The sequence below is a fragment of the Alexandromys fortis genome, unplaced genomic scaffold, assembly GCF_014885135.2.
Source record: "Alexandromys fortis isolate MF-2015 unplaced genomic scaffold, M_Fortis_MF-2015_v1.1 scaffold_50, whole genome shotgun sequence".
In the NCBI taxonomy this organism is placed as follows: domain Eukaryota; kingdom Metazoa; phylum Chordata; class Mammalia; order Rodentia; family Cricetidae; genus Alexandromys; species Alexandromys fortis.
In genome coordinates, this window is record NW_026067932.1 from 7,747,837 (window position 1) to 7,771,449 (window position 23,613).

At 48.0% G+C, this 23,613-nt stretch overlaps 1 protein-coding gene across 2 annotated transcripts in view; it reads right to left on the reverse strand.

The window, feature by feature from the left end:
• Positions 1-18,132, reverse strand: part of Gnptab (N-acetylglucosamine-1-phosphate transferase subunits alpha and beta) — a 60,187-nt gene extending 42,055 nt beyond the window's left edge. For both annotated transcript variants that reach the window (XM_050145828.1, XM_050145827.1), the window contains exons 1-2: positions 17,860-18,132; positions 4,579-4,664 (exon numbers count right to left, since the gene is read on the reverse strand). In XM_050145828.1, coding sequence (XP_050001785.1) covers positions 4,579-4,664; positions 17,860-17,976 — 203 coding nt within the window. In that variant the 5' untranslated portion in view covers positions 17,977-18,132. The remainder of the gene's footprint in view (positions 1-4,578; positions 4,665-17,859) is intronic.
• Positions 18,133-23,613: the final 5,481 nt, after the last annotated feature.

Below are 23,613 nucleotides of genomic sequence, written 5' to 3' on the forward strand. Positions count from 1 at the left end.
TAGCACTTGGGAGGCTGAGGCAAGATTCTGAAAGCAGGGCAAGACTGGGCTACAAGGTGAGATCTGATTCCCCAAGGCAATGGGCCCTACCCTGTCTGCGGAGTGGATGGGGGTGGAGATGGGGTGGGGAGGGGATGGGAGAGAACTGGGATTGATGTGTAAAATGATAAAAGAGAGTTTGCTTTCTGTATAAAATAAAATATCTCTGTGAGTTCAAGACCAGCCCGGTCTACAAAGCTAGTTCCAGGACAGGCTCCAAAGCCACAGAGAAACCCTGTCTCGAAAAAAAATAAATAATAATAATAATAATAATAATAATAATAATAATAATAATAATAAATAACCAAGATAAATAAATAAGCAAATTCTTTAGGGAGCTGGGTGTGGTGGTGCACATCTTTAATCCCAGCACTCAGGAGGTAGAGGATCCCTTGTCTTTGAGGCTAGCCTGGTTCACACAGCAAGTTCTAGGCCAGCCAGAGCTACCCCCTGCTCCTCCCCACCTCCCTTGCCCTGGGGTTTACAGGTATGGACCTGGCTATTTGACCCAGGTGCTGGGGATCACTCTGGGTCCTTGTGCTTGCTTGCAAGCACTTTACCAACAGATCCATCTCTAAGACCCAGAAACCGCGTTCTCTAGGCAACAACAACAGCAAAATTCACTGCGATTCTGACGATCTCTCTTATGCTCATCTTACAGCTTCGGGTTTCCATCTATCTAGCCAACCAAAGGGGAAAGGGTTTTGAAGGAAACGTCCACTCACAGGGACATGAGGGGCCAGGCATTTTCTAACAGCCTTTACAGGCAATAGTTTATATTCTCTGATGCTAAAACACAAAATCAGCCATAGTGACTTCAGGGTTAGCTGCAGCGAGGAATCTGAAAACACACAAGGAACCTCTGGGGCTTTTTCATTAAAACCCATTGACCTTTCTTGCACCTTGAACGGCCCAATCACTAAGGCAAGATTCTGCAGCATCACACCCTGGAAAACCACAGCTTGAATAGTCACGTGGATCTGCCAAATGTTAACACATTTAATAACCTTCTTACGTAATGTTAACAAACGTGACTTGGGAGATGAGGCCAAACCTAATCACAAAAGCATCATGATGCTGTTACTGTCACTGTGCTGGAAGCAAGGTCTAGACGCCCGAAAATTCAAATGTTACCATTACCAACAAATATTGTTACTTACTTTCCTTGAAATGACAAGACCATGTTCACTGACAAATAAATAAATATATGAATAAACAAAAAACAAACAGATAAATAAATCTGAGGAATCCCACTCTTGCTTGTCCTATCAAGCAACAAGAGTTACCATGAAAAAGATGTCTCGTTGATGGCCCCATCCCTTGCTTATCACTGGGAGAACTTGTCAGGACAATGCAGGAGAGCGCTCCCCGGTGGTGAGAACAGGGAAGAACTGACAGGCTGACCAGGATTATGAGTTGCCCACCCCAACATCCACCCCATCTGTGATCTCCAACCACCTGTGAAGGGACCCACGGTGGGCCGACCCAAGGCTTCAGGGTCTCCACAGCACAGAGCAACAACAGGATACTGAAGAGGAGTTTCCAGTGAGGGCCCAGCATCAATAGTGTAGCAGAAACCAGAGCCTCAAACCAAACAATGACTCTCTGCAACGAGCACTTGTAAGTAAAGATGTGCAGACAAGAGGGTTTACTGCGTGACTCGCTGTATCACACCGCAGCTTCCACGGCGAGATTTTTTTCCTTCTCTCTCTTTTCCCTCTTAAACTTTACTTATTTTCTTTTATTTTGGGAGGGAGGTTGCAAGGGCAGAGGTGGATACGAAGGGACAGGGAAATGAATGGAATGGAGATGCCTGGTGTGAAAGACACGAAGAATAAAAAGATAGAAGAATTAAAAAAAAAAAAGATGGCTAGTTGAACTTGTGACTCAGTGGCCCCATGGTTTTTACGTGAGCAAATACCATGTTGTTTGCATGAGCATCGCCTAGGACAGTGGTTCTTAGCCTTCCTAACGCTGCGACCCTTTCATACGGTTCCTCATGTTGTGGTGACCCCAACCATAAAATTGCCACTTTATAACTGTCGTTTGCTACTGTCATGAATAGTAATGTAAATATTTGACAGGCAGGATATCTGATATGCGACCCCCCCAAAGGGGTCGTGACCCACAGGTATTAAAACAATGTATCCCCGAGGATCAACATGTAACAGGCGAACACCCTTTACTGCCTTACCCTGAGCATTTACAAACAGAGCCATCCTGTCTGTTCCCTTTAAGCAATGCAGAAATGACAGGTCAGGGTGTGAGCAATCCCACACACGACTCATCGATGCATAATTTAAAAAAACAAATAAGATACAAATATTTGTTATAAAAAAAATCTTGTATTTCACAGAGCCCGAGGCCTTGGGAAGGCTGAGTGTCTGAAAAGCGCTGTTTTGAAGACCCTGCGGGATGGCTGTCCTTCGCTTTGATGACAGGCTGTCTGCCTCCCTACTCACCGCTAACACAGATACACACAACTCCATGTCTAGAGAGTCGATCTCTGTGAAAGGGACACCACGGACGGAGTAGAGACCAAAGCAAAGAGTGAAAGCCTGGGCTGGAGCTGTGCCGGCTCGGATGCCCGGCGCCTGTGTAAATACCAGGCCGCGGCAACACACCTGCTGTCTCAGGAGGTGGAGACAGGCGCTATCTATCACTGGTGAGTAACGCTGGTGTGTTCACCAGCCAGCCACACGCCAAACCGGCAAGCTCCACGTCAGTGAGACCTCGTCTCCAAAAGAATGAAAGAAAGAAAGGGAGGGAGGGAGGGAGGGAGCAGCAAAGACGTTCAGTACTGACCTCCAGCCTGTGTGCATGCGCACATGCATACACACACAGAAACACATGCACGCACACACACACACCACAGACACACATTGCTGTAATGATATAAAATGTTTTATTTGGGCTGGAGAGTTGGCTTAGCAGTTTGTTTTTTTGTTTTGTTTTGTTTTGTTTTTTGTTTGTTTGTTTTTTGTAGAACTGGGTTCGGTTCCCAGCATCCACCTCAGGCAGCACCTGTACAGACAACCACATGAAACTCCAGTTTCGGAGAATCTGTCGCCCTCTTCTGGTCTCCATGGGCACCCACATGCAACAGCCACATACAAACACATAATTAAAAACAAAATAAATATTTAAAATAAGTAATAGTTTTCTAGAGAGAAAAAAGACCTACATGATTCATTTTCTCTGTAAGAAGAGACACGGGATAAGGGGGTGATTGCTTCTATTCTGAGGCCTGGCTTATGAAAGAGAAAAATCTCCGAGGGTAAAAATAAAGAAAGCATTTCACCAGGAAGTTTCACCTCAGCCGAGGAGAACCCAGCACGGAGGCTGTGGGTACCTCAGGGGCAGCAACATGTGATGACCAGGTGCCAGCTCCAGCCCAGCAGTCACCACGGTAGTGGCTGCGTGGACAGAGTGCTGCTGCTCTGGCCAGCTCTCACAGCGGGCTGTGTAGTGGTGACCTAGCTTCCTGTGAGGGATGAAAGCTCCAGTACCTCACGGAACTGGACAGAGAAAACTAGTCCTTACAACTCAGTCTACTCGGCCCGCAAGCAAAATTCATTTTTTCTTTTCTTTTCTTTTCTTCTTTCCTTTCCTTCCTTTTCCCTTTACTTTACTTTACTTTACTTTACTTTACTTTACTTTTTTTCCCAAGACAGGGTTTCTCTGTAGTTTTGGAGCCTGTCCTGGAACTTGCTCTGTAGATCAGGCTGGTCTCGAACTCACAGAGACCCGTCTTCCTCTGTCTCCTGAGTGCTGGGATTAAAGGCGTGCGCCACCACCGTCCAGAGCATGATTATTTCTTAGAGATCAAAAATTTTCACCTACAAAATAGGGTGAACTAGATGGTTTCTACACGTGGGTGTATTTATTCTGAAATATACAAGACCATACACATGTGAACTGAGATTCCTAGAACAAAGCCACACTTCTGTTAAAGATTCTACACGGATAACTGACCGCTTAGAGCCATCTGATTACAGAGAGTTAGAACGCTGCAGATGCACAGCCAAATTCACTTGGGCTATTTTTAATATCTTTAATATCTTTTAATAGCCATTCAGTGCTCACTTGAGTGTCAGAGCTGAGGTCCTTGCCACCACCAAGTGAGAAACACTCAAATGTATTAAGAAACACTAGCTCCCACCAACCCAGAAGTTAGGAATGGCGCCATCAGAACCTGTAGCAGAGATCCCCCCAGTCTGCTGGAACCCACTTTCCTGATGTTGCCATCAAAGTTTAAGAAACACATTTATGATTGTCTTTTGCTGCATAACTACAAAGACTTCATAAACCCATTTCCACATAGGAACACGTGACTGCACAATGCGGATCCATGTTCCCAGCCACACACATTGCCTCAAAAAATAAATTATTTCTTATTCCCTTGCAGGTGAGAGACGCGTTTCGTCCTGACAGAAGCAGCCTGACCAGGTCTCTTTAAACGGCCACCATATTTAAAACAAGAAGAAATCCACGGCTTACTCTTTAAATTCAAATAACAAACTACAAAAGAACTCTCACCGATTCTGAAAGGATTTCCCAGCAATATTGTCTCTGTAGGAATCAAACAAAACGTGGTATTGATCCCGGCTCCATTCCAGAACCACCTAGAATAAAAAGAAAGAGAAAAACACCAATGCTTTCTGTGTATCAAAAACCAACAGTTCAATACAAAAGTTAGTTCACACGAGAAACTGCTGTAGAAGCCAATGAGAGATGAGCTTGAGGTGTCAGCTGTCAAGAGATCAGACAGCCTGGGTGCTGGGAGGGTATTAAGTGTTTTCCCTGTTGTTAAATACGTGAGTCTGCTGTAAGCCTTCTACCCGACTCCAGCGGCTGTGGTCGTTGACGTGGCGCCTTTTCACCCCCACCCCAACGTTAGGACCCAGCTCGTGGCTAGTGGGTTGCCTAGAAGATGCAGCAGGTGGGAGGGAGGGCACACAGCCTCACCAAGGGAAGCTCAGGTGATAAGTTTTATCTTCCCTCCCTGTGTTGGCTCACACCAGAATATCCAACTTCGCCAATTTCAGGGCGCTCTGATGTATTAGTAAAACAATCCCTTCCCCCCCCCCCCGCCCCCCAGTTCAATCCAGCCGCTCACTCCCTTCTCTGCCCTAAGGAATTTGTATCTTGACTGCTGACTTGGAAATTACCGCCACTGTCTGCAGTACTCCATGCCTTACTGTTAGCTTTGTTGTCTTTATCTTTAAAAAAATATTATTTCTTTTTTCCTGCATGTATGTCTGCACACCACATGCATGTAGAGCCTGTGGAGGCCAGGAAAGGACATCAGATCCCTTGTGCCCGGAGTCACAGACAGTTGTAAGCTGTTACATGGGTGCTGGGAACCGAACCTAGGTCCCCTGGAAGAATGTTGCGCCACCGCTACAGTCCCAGCCTTGTTCCTCATTTTACCTTTTCTCCTGTGCTAGCCAGGCGTGTTAGACAGCTTACTAAACGGGGCACAGCTTCTGAAACCTTCATGATTGTAATGGCGAGATACTTACAATATTATAGGGCACTAACGCAAATTAAAACCTGATACGGAGGGGCTGGAGACACGACTCAACTGTTAAAAGAACTGGCTGCTCTTACAGATTACCAGGGTTCAATTCCCAGCACCCCACATGGCAGCTGCCTATAACTACAGTTTCAAGGGATTCAACACCTGCACACAAAACACCAGTGCACATAAAAGAAATTTAAATAAAAACTAAAAACAAACAGACCAGTTGAAGTTGTCCTAAAAAAAATTATATGAAAATTAATGTCACTCCAGATAAAATGCTAGATTTGCCACTTGAAGCTTTTTCTTCAGACACCGCCCCTAAACCAGCAGTTCTCAACCTGTGGACTATGACCCCTTTTTTTGGGGGTCATATTTACATCACAGTTCATAACAGTAGCAACGTTACAGTTATGAAGTAGCAATGGAATAACCTTAGGGTTGGGGTCACCACCACATGAGGAACTGTGTTAAGGGTCACAGCGTTAGGAAGGTTGAGAACCACTGGCCTGGACCAGTTTCCTCAGGATGCTTTTCTCTGCCATCAGGGAGACTGGTTGGTAAAGTCTGAGATTAGGTGAACTACGATACTGTTTATAAAAATAATCTCTGACATACCGTCGTACAATGTTACTACTTTTTAGAAGTATAAATGCCATTAGAAGGGGGCTTGTTTTAACAGGTAGAAATGTTTCTGCATGTGTGTGTGGTGTGTGGTGCGTGTACACATCTGTGTAAACACATGTGGAGGTCAATGATCAACACGGGATATCTCCCTCAGCTCTCTCTGTCCTAAGCTTTTGAGGCAGAGTCTCTCATCAGGCCTGGAGCCTGCCTATTCTGCTGGACTGGACAGCCGCCCAGCTCCGGGGTCCACCTGTCTCCGTCTCTCTCCAGCCCTGGGACTGGAGAACCACACTTCTACACTCATCTTTAACGCAGGTGCAGAATGGCAAGAGAGCTCAGTCTCGGGCTTCTGAAGTGAGCACTGCGCTGGCTGAGCCATCGCCCTGCGCCCTGCGTTTTCCTCTTCTAGGGTTCTTCTTGAATAATCACGGCATACATAATCAGTTGCTCGGCGACTTTTACAAGATGGCAACCAAAGCAAATCTGCATCTCACTGAGTCTCTGTGACATGATGGCAGCTGTGATGCCGCAGGCACCCCTCCCTCTTGGCCATAGGGCTGAGCTGGTGTCACCTGACACTGGCTTTGCCCAGGCTGCTCCCTCAGATTTATCTGCAGCTGGCTTGTAAAATATGCTAATGAATACAGCCATTCACCACTTCTGAGGCTGATGCTTGCCTAACACACCAGGCATCCAGTGACCCAGAACTATTTCCCTGACATAGCTGGAAATGGCCACGATTACACAAGAAGTGTGCGCTCTTATTGTCCCTGCCATGACTAAAATTCTCAGATGAGGTAGACGACTGACTCCCGAAGGTTGTCCTCTGTTCTCCATACACACGGCATGGCACACATGCATGTATACACAACACACACAATAAAAATGTACTTTAAAATTAATGAAAAATGAGGGTACAGTTCTTCATCAAAGGAAGTCAGGACAGGAACTGGAGCAGGGCAGGAACCTGGAGGCAGGGGCTGATGCAGAGGCCATGGAGGAGTGCTGCTTACTGGCCTGCTTCCATGGCTCCGTCAACCTGCTTCCTTTCCGCTTTTCTGTTTGATTTTAAATTATAGAGCTTTCTGCTTGATCACAGAACGCGGCTCCCTCCGTCCTGATGAGACTTAGTCTGTAGGACGTCTCTAAGATCCTTTCTTCCCGTCCAATGTGCTGCATGCATGAATCACCCCCGAGCTGACAGATCACCCGCTACAGACGCCACCATCTGCACCACAAGACTGGAACAAACTGTCCCGAGACAGAGAAATGAAGAAAGGATCCCGGGGAGATGCATCATCTATTACAAACACTGGTTTGCTACATTCTAGAGGGAATGACGGAAGACCTCTACACGGTGATTATAAAAGGGCAAGGCACGTTAATAAAGTACTTGCCCCTCGGCTGGCCCATTAACGCAACACAGCACACCAGGGCTATCCTCAGAGCTTTTCTGCTGTCTGGGGAACATCAATGACAATGACAAGCATCATCTGAGAGAGCCGGCCTCTCACTTCTGCCTACGTGGGCGTCACAGCCAGAAGAGCTCCCCAAAGCGGACATACGGCATTTAATTAGTGTTTATTGGATGCTTGCCATGGGCACTTTGCAAGGTGCCTCGTGGACATCTGACGCCTCATTTAACCCACCTGTCCTCACTAGGCTCAGTCACAGTCAGTGTCTTGGTTAGGGTTTCTATTGCCGTGTCGGAACACCATAACCAAAGCAAGTCGGGGAGGAAAGGATTTACACTTCGGCAGCACTGTTCATCACCAGAGGAAGTCAGGGCAGGAACTCAAGCAGGGCAGGAACCTGGAGGCAGGAGCTGATGCAGAGGCCATGGAGGGGAGCTGCTAGCTGGCTGGCTCAGTCGAGAACCCAGGACCAGCAGCCCAGGGATAGAAGGCACCACCCACAAATGGGTGAGCCCTCTGCATCAATCACTAATTAAGAAAACGCCTCATGGCCAGATCTCCTGGAGGCATTTTCTCAGTTGAGGTTCTCTACTCTCTGACGACTCTAGCGTGTGTCAAGTTGACACAAAACCAGCCAGCACAATCAGTAAACGGGAAGAAAAAAAAAAAAAGCTTTGATGCTCACAGCGGTCCTTCAGCAGGGGCTCACAGAACATCTGCCACTAGGGGCGGGGACGCCAGCCCCACAATTTTACTTACACTTGTGGATCAAGATGTTGGCGGAGGGGCTGGGCGGCAAACAGACAACAGACGGCTGGGCCCCTAAGCGTTCCCGTTCTACCCACTTCTCTACGCCCTTCCTCCAGCCTAGTCCAAGACTCCCGCAGACTACTCTGCCCACAGCCGCGCATACGCAGGGTTTCTCTGTTCCTGTGCCGCACTACCAGTTTTTCTGTCAGGAGGAGGAGGAGGATATCATCATTTAGCGGTATCCCTGGGCCTCAGTTACTAAAAGCCGGCACACAACGACCTTTAAGGGTACCAGGTGCAGGGGGAAAGTCACCACAATGACACCAGTCACCTCTAATCAGCTCCGTCTTCCTTTCTACCTCCCGCCACAAGGGCCTTGGTGCCTTCTGTGTACGGCAGGGGCACAAATTCCCCAGCATGTACCTCGATGACAGAGGACAACTTGAAGGGATCAGGAATCTGTTCTCTATGTCTACCACATGGGTCTTGGGACTCAAATGCCGTCACCAGACTTGGTGACTGGCACCTTTACTCACTGGCCCCTTTATTTGCCCTTTCGATTATTCTCCCGATGTCCAGGCCTTTGACTCTGCTTCTTTGGGAAGTGGTAGTTTCTCAACATCAGCGCCATTAGCATGGGAATTGCTGTGGGGATTGTCCTATAGATTAACAGAATTCCTTGGCCTCGACACATTAAAGCCAACAGCACCACTTCATTCCATGCCCAGCTAGGACGACCTAAAATGTCTCCGGATGTTGTGAAACATCCCCTGAAGGAAAGATCACCACCATCAGAAACAGCCCTGGCCTCCTCTGTCCCCTGCTTGAGTGCTTCTGGTCCTCCGTTGGGCTCACACAGCATCAAGAAAGCCACCCTGACCTAGACCACGGACGAATCTGTTCTCGCTGCTGGTGTCTCCCACCACGCCCTCTACATCTTTGCAGAAGGCCAGCAGTGGCGATGAAGTGGCATTTAGTGCCCCACTGTACCGGCTCCTTCTCAGCAGGAACCATGTCTCCTTGACTGCTGTGCCCCCAGGGGCCTGGTTAAGCATTTCCTAACAGAATGAATGAACCAGGCATCCTGTGGGGGGCAGAGAAGTTTTAAGGTTTCAGAGATGCTATCTCTGACCTCAGGTTGCTAAGTACAAAATGAGAAGTTAAGTTTTATCACCTGAGCAAGCTAGCTGCCCTGAGAAGCTGCTGAGGGCATAAAAATACGCATTTCTTCTGAAGGACCAAATCCAAGAAACCACATTCCAGGGCCAAGTAAGTCATGGACCAAAAGACCAAAGTCCCTAGAGAGTGGAGGGAAATTCATCCCCATAAGGGCGCAGAGGCCGAGAGCCCAGAGGTAGCAGCTGGCCTTCTGTATCTGCTGCTCCACCTTATCCAAGGACTAGGACAGAAATCATTCCCAACCTCCCCAACCCAGGGAAAAAGACTCAGGGGTCAGTCACCAACATCAACACAGCTCTGTTCAACACAACACTGTTCAAAGCCACCCCTGCCGTGCATCTGAGATATGCAAAGGGCTGTCAGCCCTCTGTTCTCAGGGGGAGGTGGGAGTCCATACTTGGGAATCAACTCACACTCCCCAGTTGGAGCCAAAGGTGGGTGTGCTGTGTAGCAGACGTGGGTCACACACAGGACAGAACCAGAGAATCACCCCAATACGCATTCCACGTACACACCCTGAAAGTCAGAGGCTAAGACCTCCAGAGGCTATGAGAGGAGTCAGCAGCCCATCTAAAGGAAAGTGGCCTGGGTTTGGTCTCAATAGGGATGCCTAAGTGTCTGCTCTAAGCGTGGTTGTCGGCGTGGTCTTGGAAGGATGCCCTTTAGGTCTCTGACAGTTGCCAAACCTGAGGTCTTCACACGTACATGGGAAGGGCCTCCTGCCCTCTGCATACTCCCTCACCGGGTTAGCAAAAAGAGGGGCCCACAAACCCACCTCTCTCCTTCATTTTGGTCTTGCTGTCTATTGCAGGTCTAGCTAGGGGAGCCACAAAGCCTCCACCTAGGCTCTGGAACCTGCTACTCCCTGAGACTGGTCACCTTAATGCTAGTTCCAGGACAGGCTCCAAAGCTACAGAGAATACCTGTCTCGAAAAACCAAAAAAAAAAAAAAAAAAAAAAAAAAAAACCCACAAACTTCATAGATACTTTCCACAGAGACAGCCCGTGATTGCATCTACACGATAGAGGGCAAACAGTTATCACGGGCGAAGACCGAGGAAAGGAAATGGGTTTGAACTGAAGCTGGTATCTCTGACATCTGTAGCTCTGGCCGACCTCTGATAACAGTGTGGTAACTGTTCTCTGGAGTAGCCGGCTCAGATCACGTGACTCGGCTGTGACTCCCGGGCCTGCCCGGCTCTGCAGACACTAGGGTGGCTGACGTGGGTATAATAAAGGCACTGGGCCCCAGGGCAAGGCAGGCAGCTCCTTGTCAGAGGGTGCTTCCCCACTGACAAAGGCTCTACAGCAACTAGCGGGGGCGGAGGGAGGGGGCACAGCAGAGAAGTTGGAGGCCACACCTGTTTGGGGCAGGCTGCCTGATGGAGCTGAAGACAGGACAAGGAGAATTTATGACATCATTCAAGCACCTTGATCCAACACACCAGAGGTTTAGCTTGTCCAGTTACGTCAGCTACCAATTTCATTTAAAAAAAAAAAAAAAAAAAAAAAAAAAAAAAAACCGGTCTGAGCTGGGATCTGTCACTTGCAACCCAGGACTCTGGATGACAATCAGTACCCATTGCCAATGACCAGGGATTCAAAATGCAAAGGGATGACACTTTCAACATTAGCAGGCCTTGGCTCAGCTACTCCAAAAGGTCTTACTGTCCAAAGCATCCTCTCCTTCCCTCTGCCCACAGGCCTGCTCCTATATGAGGCCACCCGAAAGCTTGTGCGTCATGCAAAGGTCTCCGGGGCCCCTCTGAAATAGCTCAACAGTGGCTTTTCTTCTTTAAACTAAGCCGTTACTGTGTACAGATTCACACGCTGAATTCCCTCTTCTCTCACACTATGACGTGGCTCTTATGTGTGCGGTGGGGCCTCATCTCCCCAGCCTGAGCGGCCCCTACTACTCACAGCCTATCAGCAGGCCTCAGGTTTCTAGAAAGACTTCCGAGAACAAAAACGAGTTTCAGAACATGAAACGGACAAGTTACACATATGAATCATGTTTGAAAATATAGAGTAACCACACATTGATCAGAGTAAGTAACTTACCCTCACTGAAAATGAGGTTAAAAGGATGCAAGGCAAAAAAATCACCCTCCACCCATCCGTCCGTCCATCCATCTGTCCGTCCGTCCATCCATCCATTCAACCTCTCACCCATCCGTCCGTCCATCCACCCAATCACCCATCCGTCCGTCCATCCATCCGTCCGTCCGTCCATCCACCCATCCATTCAACCTCTCATCCATCTGTCTGTCCATCCATCCATTCAACCTCTCATCCATCTGTCCGTCCATCCATCCATTCAACCTCTCATCCATCCATTCAACCTCTCATCCATCCGTCCGTCCATCCATCCAACCATCTGTGCCTCAGAATTTACTTGGCACCTTCTGGTTAATAAACATTTTCCACTAACCAAGAGTTGAGCCGTGACTGAGACATAGTCTCTGCTTTACCAATCAACTAGGCTCTGACAGCAGTGTCCCCCAAAGAGAGACTTTTTAAAGAAAGTTCTCCATTGCACAAATTCCATTAATATTATAGTTCATGCTTCCTTCAAATTCACAGAGATTCACCTGCCTCTGCCCCCCGAGTGCTGGGACAAGTGCTGGGATTGAAGGCATGCGCCACCTTAGCCCAGTTTCTTTTTTATTTAGTGCTCTCTCTGTGTGCGTGTGTGCGTGTGTGTGCGTGTGCGTGTATGTGTGTGTGTGTAACGCAAAGGAGTTACTTCTCTCCTTCAGCTCTTACACGAGTTCAAGGGATCCAGCTCAGGGACTACCTCTTGAGCCACACTGCCAACCAGTTCAGGTTTCTTGTGTGAACCTCCCAATAAAAGTATATTTTTGAACATTAAAATGGAAGGGAGGGAGGGACCTTCAACATGTTGGCCAGTAGTTTTGAAACCATTTTGTCGTTTTAGCTGCTTCTGTTGTGTAAGACAGGCTCTCACTCCATAGCCCTGGCTGGCCGGCAACTTATAATATAGATCAGGCTGGCCTCAAATTCAAAAGATTCACCTGCCTCTGTCTGTCAAGTGCTGGTATTAAAGGTACACACAACCATTCCTAGCAAAATAATTACTTTTTAATAAAACCCCTGATATAAAAATAAATAATAAATAAATAAGTGAGAGGGGCCCCCACCCACAGGATCAGCTGCGAGTAACTCATTTTGAGCATGGCTGAGAATTAGTTTGTGCAGGCCAGGGACCCTCGGATGGGTCTCTTTCAGGTCACCTTTTATCATTTATTTATCTATCTATCTATCTGTCTGTCTGTCTGTCTGTCTGTCTGTCTATCTATCTACCTACCTACTTATTTTGCCTCTGACCAAGAACACACTAGAAACCCACAGTTTAATCAGGACACCGACCAAGAACAAACATGGCCACACACACTTCTTTCCTGAAACTGGACCAGTTAAGAAACCAGTCACAGAGGCAACTTGAGCTGAACCCGGTTTTTCAATCCTCTTTGCCATGGAAAAGGAGTACTTCTCGTTAATACAAAAACACGACCCTAAACAGGGAGGTGAGGGGGGCATTCTTGTCAGTAGGCGCAGACAGACTTCAACTGAGATGACTTTCTTATGTGAGTTAATTTTGTTTTGTTCCAAGAAAGTGATATAGTCCCAAGTAAGACAAGGGGCACACACACACCCACGTCCCGGTGATCTACAAACACCTACGTTCTGGTAGTCTACAAACACCCGTTTTTCTTTTGTCCCTCGCTTGGTGGCATACTGACCTCTCTTGAACTCATTTGGTGGTAAGAACCTGACCTAACTAACTGGCGAGAGGCTATTTATAGGCAGAATTTTTCCCCGTGGAATATAAATATTCACGCTCTTCACCTTAGAGAGTGCGGGTATTTGACGGGAAGATAAGGGTAGTTGTGGAAGGTTCAGGAAGGGGTGAGTACATGTGCATATCAAGGATGGGCCTGGGATACAATCTCACCTCAAGAGCACGGCTTAAGACCCATAACAGCAACTGTAATAAGAACAAACGCTAACGCTAAAGCCAGAAAGTCTCCCCTTTCCTTTGAGTCAAAGTCTCACCATGTATGTAGCCCAGGCTAACCTCGAACGCTCAGCCCTCCTGCCTGTCTCCTGGGCGCTAATACCACAGTCGCGTTGTACCGTACAGAGCACACGAAAACATTTCTGAACCCAGGGCACAGCTGATCTAGATTCCTTAAAGGACTCTTAAGGACAGTCTGGTGCTCTGACTTAGAAGGAACTCAGCTCAGACCCACGTGGCTTACAACAAGCTCTTCCCAGCTCCCCTCAGCCACTGCAGTGACTGGCCCTGTCCCAAGGAGACTTGGGACAAAAGGCTAAACGCAGGGCTTGTGAGCGAACAAGGTTCTCTCAGCACAAGTACCTCTTACAAAGTCCTTGCTGGCATCCTGGCTCCCCTAAGCTCATCTCTCTCTCTCTCTCTCTCTCTCTCTCTCTCTCTCTCTCTCTCTCTCTCTCTCTCTCTCTCTCTACCACACATGCCCCCCACTCCAGCCTCCCCTCAGGGCAGGTTCCCTCTACAGGCCTTGTTTAGTCTACCACTTTCTCCCCCAGCTCTGGACTCTTCCAGACGCCTCTCCGGATGCACTCTCCCTCAAAGCGACAATAATGACCTCTTCAGCAGACCGTGGCGACGTCCCGTCATTTCCTTCAGACCAGGACCTCCGCTAGGAGGGCCCACCCTCTGGACTGCCACCTTTGGGTCCAGTTGTGTTTCTATTTTATCAGAATTCCCAAGGGTTTTCCGGAAGTACTTGGCTAGACTTACAGGGGAAAACAAGTTACTTAGTAGATCCCTCCTTTGACTATACTTTTCCTCAAAATCTGAACCAGTGTTCAAACAGCTTACAACAACCCAGGGTTGGGGAGACAGCTTACTCATTACGGTGTTTGCCCAACAGGCAAAAAGCCCTGGTTTAGATATACTGGGTGTGGTGTTGCACAACTACAATCCCAGCACTTGGGTGGCTGAAGCCAGCGGACAGAAAGAAGTTCAAGGTCACTTGGGAGGCAGAGGCAGGTGGATTTCTGTGAGTTAGAGGCCAGTTTGGTCTACAAGAGCTAGTTCCAGGACAGCCTCCAAAGCTACAGAGAAACTCTGAAGTTTTCATTTCCTTTATTTATGTTATGTGCGTGCATGTGGGGTACACGCGTGTCACCTGTACACGTGTGCTTGTGCTTCTCTCTCCATGGTTCCCAGGGATCAATCTCAGGGTGCCCTTATCCATCCCCTAAGACATCTCATTAAGGTCACCTCCTTTCCTTCTGCTGCTGGGGACTGAACCTGTGACCTGCTGCATCGGAGGCAAGCGCTTTACCCCTGTACTTCACCCCCAGTCTCAATGGCTTCTTGGTTTCTCAAGCAGCCCACACTTATCTGATCTGGGAAAAGAAATCTAACCCCTCTCAGTCTCCCCCTTCAAAATACAGACGGGAATATCTTATCAGGGTCGCCAGTGGGAATTAAATGTGTGAAGCCCGTCCTTCTGTTGACAGCACGTGACATTACTGAACCATCATAGCTAATGTCACTCAATGTTATCAATTATTTTGTCTCAGTCTCTGAAATATTATTTTGAAACGGAACTTTGATTATATATGTAGCAACCACTTGTTAACTAATTATAATGTATATAAGGGTTAAAAACATCATCGTTAAATTACGAGTTCATTATTCCCCCTCTAGTGTTAGAGGCAATGTGGGTATTTTTTTAAAAAAAATTGTGTGAGTGTGTGTGTGTGTGTGTGTGAGTGTGTGAAGATCCCCTGGAGCTGGAGTTCCAGGTGGTGTGAGTAGCCTCAGTTTGAGTGCTGGGGTCCAAACTCCAGTCTACTAGAGGAGCCCTACACTTTTGAACTGCTGAGATAGCTCTCCAGCCTCTGCCCCCACCCTGTGTGTTTGAGAGGAGATCACATTGTTAGCCTCCAACTCCTTGCATACCTGAGGCTCTCTGCCCCCCACCACCACCCAGGGTTTCTCTGTGGCTTTGGAGCCTGTCCTGGAACTAGCTCTTAAAGACCAGGCTGGCCTTGAACTCACAGAGACCCCCGTGCGTCTGCCTCCCCAAGTGACCTTGAACTTCTTCCAAGTGCTGGGATTAAAGGCCTGCACCGTGAATTAGCTGTGTTAACTTCTGCAAATACCTCAGCTGTGTAACCTGTAAGGTGGGTAAAATAATACAGTCCAAATCAGGTGACACTGTGGAGACTAAATTAGTATGCAAAGCAGTCAAGAGAACGCCCCTAGTAAAGACTACTTTCGCTATTATCATGATTAAAGCTGGAACAATCCAGGTACAGTCTACCAAGCCCTCCAGCCTCTCCGCTGCTCTGCGTGAGCACAGCACCGGACCAGCAATCACTGTTGTTGTGTGACCTTCTAACACTCCTCATTTCTCTTACTTAACCTACACTTTAAGGTCTGCGCCCACAAGCCAGGCATTGTGGCATATACCTTTAACCTCCAGACACAGAGGCAGGTGGATCTCTGTGAGTGCAAGGCCAGCCTGGTCTACATAGGGAGCTCCAGGCCAGCCACGGGCTACATGGTGAGACATTATCTCAAAATAAAATAAAACGAAAATTTATGGGGACTTCAAGGTTGTAACAAATGTATTTTACACTATGGTTAATAAACCGCTCACTCAGGATTAACCAGGTTAAAAACATAACCCAGTGACCTCAGCATTCGGGAGAGCTAAGTCAAGAAAACTGCAAACTTCTGGCTAGCCGGAGCAATTTAGTTGAGACTATTTTAAAAACAAAGTCGCCCCAAAGCAGTAAGACACTATCGATGAAACAAAGACAGAGTAGGAGAGAGTGCAATATTAAGAAAATACCCCACACTTACAAGCCTGGGATATTCGCATTCCCACCTGTAAGACTATTTTTCCCCGTTGGTCCTGTAACCACTAAAAACACACCTAGCCACATTCCATATAATTCAGCCAGTCACTAAACACATGCTTAGTCCGCAGACAGTGGCGGTGCCAGGCACTGGGCTTCCGCTAGAGTCACCGCATTTAAGCCGAGAACCACCTCCTCTACAGACCTTACAGTCCAGTGTGGCTGCGGACGGCACGCACGTGTATCGCGGCGTTTTACAAAACCACTCTGATCATTTTAGAACCCTTTAAACCTCTTACTAAAATATAAACGAATGCGTAAAATTGGGAGACACATTTCAAGGCCATTCGCAAACACAACTTTTCTTCCTGTTTCCAGAAGCAGTGTTTTGTTTGAATCACACCCACGTGCTCACCCATTTCTCACACGCTCGTCACCCTGTGCACACCGAAGATAGAGTACCATACCAGGCTGCCAAGAATGAAATTACTGTGAAGTTTAAAACAAAGAGGAATGTCTATTTTCAGTCCAAAGACGTCCAAGGTATGTCTCCAAAGGAGCACAAAATCCTCTTACCCTGGTGCTACCCACCTCCCAAACCGGTTGCCTGTACCCTTTGAATAGTTTACAATCTAACCAAACTGCTTTACTGCACATAAACTAAGCGCAGGTCTCGGCCACAGACAGACTAGCGCCCTGATCTAAAAAGTATTATTATGCCCCGTGACGCAAGAGCCTGTGCTGGCTCCCAAGAGGCCCCAAGAGGGAGCCCAAGGTCGGCAATTTTAGTCACCTGACGGAGGACCCTACCCTCAGCTGATCTAGATAAGTACTTGGTGCCTCCCAACAGCGTGAGCGGTCTTACTAGTTAAGGCCTCCACCTGCTGACACACAGCTGTTCAATACAGCACAAAATGAAAAGGGGGGGGGGTAAGAAAAAAAAATCTCCCTTCATGCTGCAAAATTCACAAGCAAAACTGCACGTGCCTCTTAAAGTCTGAAATCCAGAAGAAACCGGATTAAGAAGATAAGGTGTTTTGCCAAAGGTGAAAGATTAATAGGGTGGCACCGGAGGACTGGGTCTGAAGTGGGACCAAGGCTCGAAGGGTCGCGACAGAGGAAAAAAAAAATACAAACTGCATATCCTGGAAGGGAGTTTCAGCGGCGCAAGGCCTGCGAGCCGAAGTCAAATGACTGGAGGGCTCTTGGGGACAGCCCGGGGAAGGAAGGGAACTGGCACCCCGGAGCACGGGAAGCCCCGGAGACCCAGTGCAGCTACCGCAGCCGAGCCTGGGAGAAGATGCTGCCGGCGGCCGGGGCGGGTGGGCTGCATGCTGGTCCCCAGGCTGCAGCGAGGATGGGGGACGCCTGCAGCGCGCGGGGCTCGGCCGGGGAAAAGGGCTGCGCACGCGGCTGCGGGGCTCGGGCTCCGCGACTCACCTCTCCGAACTGGAAAGCCGAGACGATGGTGACAACGACGCCCACGAAGCAGACGTAGAGCCCATACCTGTGGGAGAGGCAGGTATAGGTCTGTCTCTGCAGGAGCTTGAGCAGCATCACCCCGGCCCCGCCACCCTACGCCGGCAGGAGCCCGCGCCTGGCCGCCGCCGTCTCAGCGAGCCGCCATTCACCGGCGCGCTTGGCTCGCAGCCCCCGGGTCGCCGCGCATGGTCGCTCCGGCGACCGACAGCCCGCTGGGCTCCACGCCGTGGCCGCCGCTTCCGGGAGCCCGGAGCCCACGCCCTCGGCGCGGCGGAGGCGGACCCGAGGCCCGCAAGGCGGCGAGCGCCGCCCGGGGTTGGCCTCCGAGAGGCGGCGGCGATCGCGGCGGCGGCGGCGGCGGATCGCCAGCGCCACCTGGTGGGCGGAGGGAAGCAAGGGCAGGCGCGCGCCCTGCCGCCTGCGCGTGCGCGGCGGGCTCTGTCTTGGGGCCCCTGAAGAACCCTGCTTGACAGTGCCACCGGGTCAAAAAGCACAGCTTCTATCTAAAGTTTAGACTTGAGACAAATGTGAGTGGCCGTGGTTAGGGAACACATTCAGCTTGCTCCCAAATGACAGTCTACTCTGTGTGTTCTTACACGAGGTTTTGTTAGTTATTAAAAAACGCGAGAGTCACTAATCAAGGCATTTGCCAAATACGTTTTTGAGGCCACAGGTTAGGCTGGCTGCGGCAAAGCAGAGAAAATTCTAACGGGTTTAAACACTACCTGATGCCTTAGCTTTGGATAGGTGATTTGTTATGAATAGTTTATTTTTATTTTAACTATATTTAGGTGTGTGTGTGTACTCCTGTGTGCGTGGGGTGAGGGTCAGTTGTTTCTGTCCTTCTACTCCATAGCTTCAGGGAACTGAACCCAGGTAGTCAGGCTTTGAAGCAAGCAGCAAGCACCTTACCCTCCTGGGTCATTCCCTCAAATACAACTGAAAAGTTGTATAGTCACAAGAGAGTTGGAGAGAGAGAGCTAGAGCGAGAGCGAGCGAGCGAGCGAGAGAGAGAGAGAGGCTTTCAAAAGAACCAAAAGTATCCCAAGATAATTTGGCTCTGGTCTGCAGTGATCGTGACTGCCCATGAACACAAAGGCCTGCAATTTTGGTTTTGTGGAATCTCTACCACAGGTGCTGCTTTTTATGGGAACTATAACTCATGGGAACTATAATTCATGGGAACTATAATTCATGGGAACTATAACTCATGGGAACTGTACCCCATGAATATTTGTGTACACAGGACTTTATCTGAACCGGGATATGACTCAGTAGCAGAGTGATTGCCTCACATGGAGGAGGACCTGTGTTCATTCCCAGCACCAAAAAGAAATGGACTGAACCAAACAATAAAATACTTTTCTGTAGGGCTGGAGAGATGGCTCAGCGGTTAAGAGCATTGCCTGCTCTTCCAAAGGTCCTGAGTTCAATTCCCAGCAACCACATGGTGGCTCACAACCATCTGAAATGAGATCTGGTGCCCTCTTCTGGCCTACAGGCAGACACACAAGACAGAATATTGTATACATAATAAATAAATAAATATTTAAAAAAATACTTTTCTGTACTTAACTAGGAAACCACGAGTTTCACAGGGCACTTAGTGAAGGAACCCCAGCCCTGCCCCCCCCCCTTAGACACCATCATATTGTTTGAGAAAACTTTCGGGCTAATAATTTGAACTTTGCTCATTTACTATATATGAAATGAAAAATGCTGAACCACGCATGGGCAGCCCGTGTATGGCCGTTCTGTTAGACTTGTCCATATTGGGTCTCATGGTCTAAGTCGATGAGGACGACTGACCAGATCACTTCCTCAAGAGGACACCAGATCTCATTACAGATGGTTGTGAGCCACCACCTGTTGTTGGGAATTGAACTCGGGACCTTTGGAAGAGCAGGCAGTGCTGAGCCATCTCTCCAGCCCCATTCACTATGTATACATACGTGTACGTGTGTATAAATACACACGTAGTTAGTGCTTGGTGCCTGGGTTGTGAAATAATCTTTTTGTATGCTGCGAAGATGTGTCTTTGCCAAGGCACCTTCTGGTTGGATTAATAAAGAGTTGAGTGGCCAATAGCTGGACGGGAAGAGGTTAGGCGGGACTTCTGAGTAAAGAGATGAATCTAGGAGAGACACCAGAGAGGGCCGAGAGGAAGGAGGACATGCAGGGGAAGTAAAGCTACGAGCTACATGGCTTTCTCGTTTGCCTTTGTAAGTTCCATTCTTTTCCTCCGTTTGTTCTGACGTTCTTGACTGTTTCTCAAACTTGATACTCCGGTCGCCTCTTTGCCTAGTATTTTTGTTTTGCGGCGCCAGGAGGACTGACCGCGGGGCCTCCTGCGTTGGTTCTTATAAACCCCAAAGTATAGATTTCCCTGTACGCACTAATTGTATTGTAGCTCGCAGAGACTGGTATGGAGTACAGCTTCTCCATGAGAGTCGGTGCTGCTTCAGGCCTGGGGCACCTGGGGCAAGGGGAAGGCTGGCAGGGGAGGTCAGCAAACCCGTTCCATGATGGCAAGGTCGCAAGATGCTTTCTGGCATCTGTGGTTGGGACAGATCACCACTGCCGTTCTCACAGGCTTGCACACCGACTCACCACGCAGCTGGAGGAAGAAGAAAAGCCACACACCAGATAGAATCACGAGGAAGCGGCTGCCCTGTTTCTGCAATGTGCCTTCATTGCCCTCTGCTGGCCAAATTTAACATGACACCCGCGGCCCAGGCGATCACCGTTAACACACCAGAGGTACAAATTTGGAACAGAAAATTGGTTTCTGGCCCAACACTGAAGGCAGTTCTGGCCTATACAATTAGAACTTGTCTAAACAAACAAACATCCCGTTTTCCCTCACAGAGTACTAAACAAAGAAAACGTGTGACCTCAAAGCCTGTGCTAAACCGCCTGCAGCATAAGTTCTGCAACATCCGGGTGTCCACCCCAGTTAAATTCTGAAACCAACACGGTGACAGAGCCCAACACTGGGCTCTCTACTTAGATGCCAGTCAAACCCTCAGGTTTCTCAGTGTACGGGCACGGTACAAACCGGAGTTCTCACGGTTCGCGCAACGCCATCTCCCCAGGTTCAGTTCATTTGCTTCAGCGGCTCACAGAATTCAGAGAATAACCTACATTGCTGCTTCATTATAGCGAGCGCTCCCAAGGCTACAGATTGCCCGTGTGTGCCCACTGCTTTTTGTCTACTAGACAGAGACGAGAGTCACCTGGGAAGAGGGACCTCCGTTGAAAATGCTTTGAAACATCGGGTCGGCTTGTGAGCACGTCTGCAGGGCAGTTTCATCGACGGAGAAGGGTCCCGAACAGTGTGGGTTCCCAGTGTGGGTGGTAGGGACCGAACTCTGACCCCTTTCAAGAGCAGTAGGTGCTCTTACCCTCTGAACCATGTCTCCAGCACCCCCCACATTCCAAAATTGCATTTTATTTTGGAAATGGAAGGCAAGCAGTTACGGCCTGATGTTCTTATTGTTTTCTCAGCCCTCTTCAAGTTTTTTTTTAAAGAGCATCTCTCTCTCTCTCTCTCTCTCTCTCTCTCTCTCTCTCTCTCTCTCTCTCTCACACACACACACACACACACACACACACACACACATTTGTACATTTGTACCTGAGCACACATGGAACATTTGTGGGAATCATTTTGCTCTCTCTTCCACGTGGTCTCTGGGATCGAACTTGGTTTTCAGTCTTGGTGGTGAGCACTTTACCCCCCTGAGCCACCTCCCGGGCCCTGGGCTCTTCTCCAGCGTGGTTCACTGCTTATGGACTACCAAGAGAAGAGGGCTAGCAGGGTCTTTCTTCGCTATGTGTGGAGTCTGTGGTCTGTGCCTCTTATAAGATATAGATATAGACACAGAACCTCTTATGGGACACAAATAGGCGGATAAATCAGTGTGGTCTTTATAAATGATAGCATCATACCGTAGGATTTCCGTAGATAACTACAACTGAACATGAATTTTTACCTATTAGAAAAACCCTATGCATGACTCTTAAAGTCAGTAAAGATTTGAGGTTAGCCAAATTGAGAAACTCAAGTCATATGGCTTCCTGTATGTGTGACTTAATGTAGAAACTAGGCAGGAAAAGAACTGACCTCTTAGAACCTACGGTTCTCGTATTCACTGTCAACGTGGAAATCCCCAGATTTCTCAGAAAGACTTTCTACTAGCTTTAATAAAACCAATTGCCAGAAATTATTATGAAACTAAGGAAATATCGGATGTTACTACCCTAAATGCCCTAAGTGACAATGACCTGGGCGATTGAGTTTTCATTACAGTGGTCACTAAGGACTTGGATGTTCTGTCTGAGAAGTCGACATTCCTAAACCTTCTCTGTTTCTTTCAAATTTGTTTTTTGTTCCCATTTATATGTGTGTGTGTTTTCCCTGCGTGTGTGTCTATGTATCACACTCATGCCTGGCGTCTGTGCTGGGCAGAACAAGGGATCAGATCTCTTGGAACTGGAATTAGAGATGGTTGTGAGCAGCAAAGTAGCTACTGGGAATGGAAGCCAGGACCTACAGCGGAACAGCCCCTGAGGCTTCTCCTCCAGCCCTGAAGATTTATTTCCATTCTGTTTTATGTGCATGGGCATTTTGTTTGCATGTATACCTGTGCAACACATGCATGCAGTACCTCTGGCAGCCGGAAGAAGGTGTTGGATCCCTGAACTGGAATGACAGGTGGTTGTTAAACATCTCTGCATTCTGTGCTTAAAACCGTAGTACCTCTTATGGAATGCTAATACACTGGATACTAAATATAATATACAAATGGATAAAGCCAGATTGTCTTGGTAGTAGGATCAAACTATTACCGAGCATTTGCTTTCATATATTGTTTCAATAAACATTAATCAATTAATCTGTGTCCATTATTGATACCAGAGATAGAAATTTAACAAATTCAGTTCCTAGTCTCAAAGACTTTAGAGTCTAGTTGATAGGATAACATGTTAACATTGTGGAATATGAAATAGAAATAGCCCTGGGATACAAAGAAGAGGCTCAAAAGTCAAACATCTGGATTGGTAAGCAAACGGCTCAACAAACGGTTATGAAGCACCCACATCAAGCATCACTTCACAGCTAGATGACCATAATGAGCCTATATATAGGAGAACAGCCTCAAGAAAGTGCTGTGGGATGATGCTCTTGTACACTGTAAAGATTTATCACTTGTATTGGCTTAATAAAATGCTGACTGGCCACTAGCCAGAGAGGAAGTATAGACAGCAATCAGGCTAGGAAAATACTGGGAAGAGAAAAGGCAGAGGCTGTCATAAGCCAGATGCAGAGGAAGCAAGACGAGAAGGCCTTACTGAGAAAAGGTACTAAACCAAGCGGCTAGACATAGATAAAAATTATGGGATAATTTAAGTTGTAAGAGCCAGTTAAAATAATAAGTCTGAGTTAATAGGTCAAACAGTTTATAATTAATATAAGCCTCTGTGTGTTTCTTTGGGACTGAACAGCTTTGGGACCGGGTGGTACAGAAACTTCTGTCTACAAGAAAGAACAGAGTTCAGCAGAGGAACGTTCTAAAAGGAACAAATACACCCCTCCCTCCCTCCTTCCTTCCCTCCCTTTCTCCTTCCTTTCTTCCTCCCTCCCTCCCTCCCTCCTTCCCTCCCTTTCTCCTTCCTCCCTCCCTCCCTCCCTCCTTCCTTCCCTCCCTT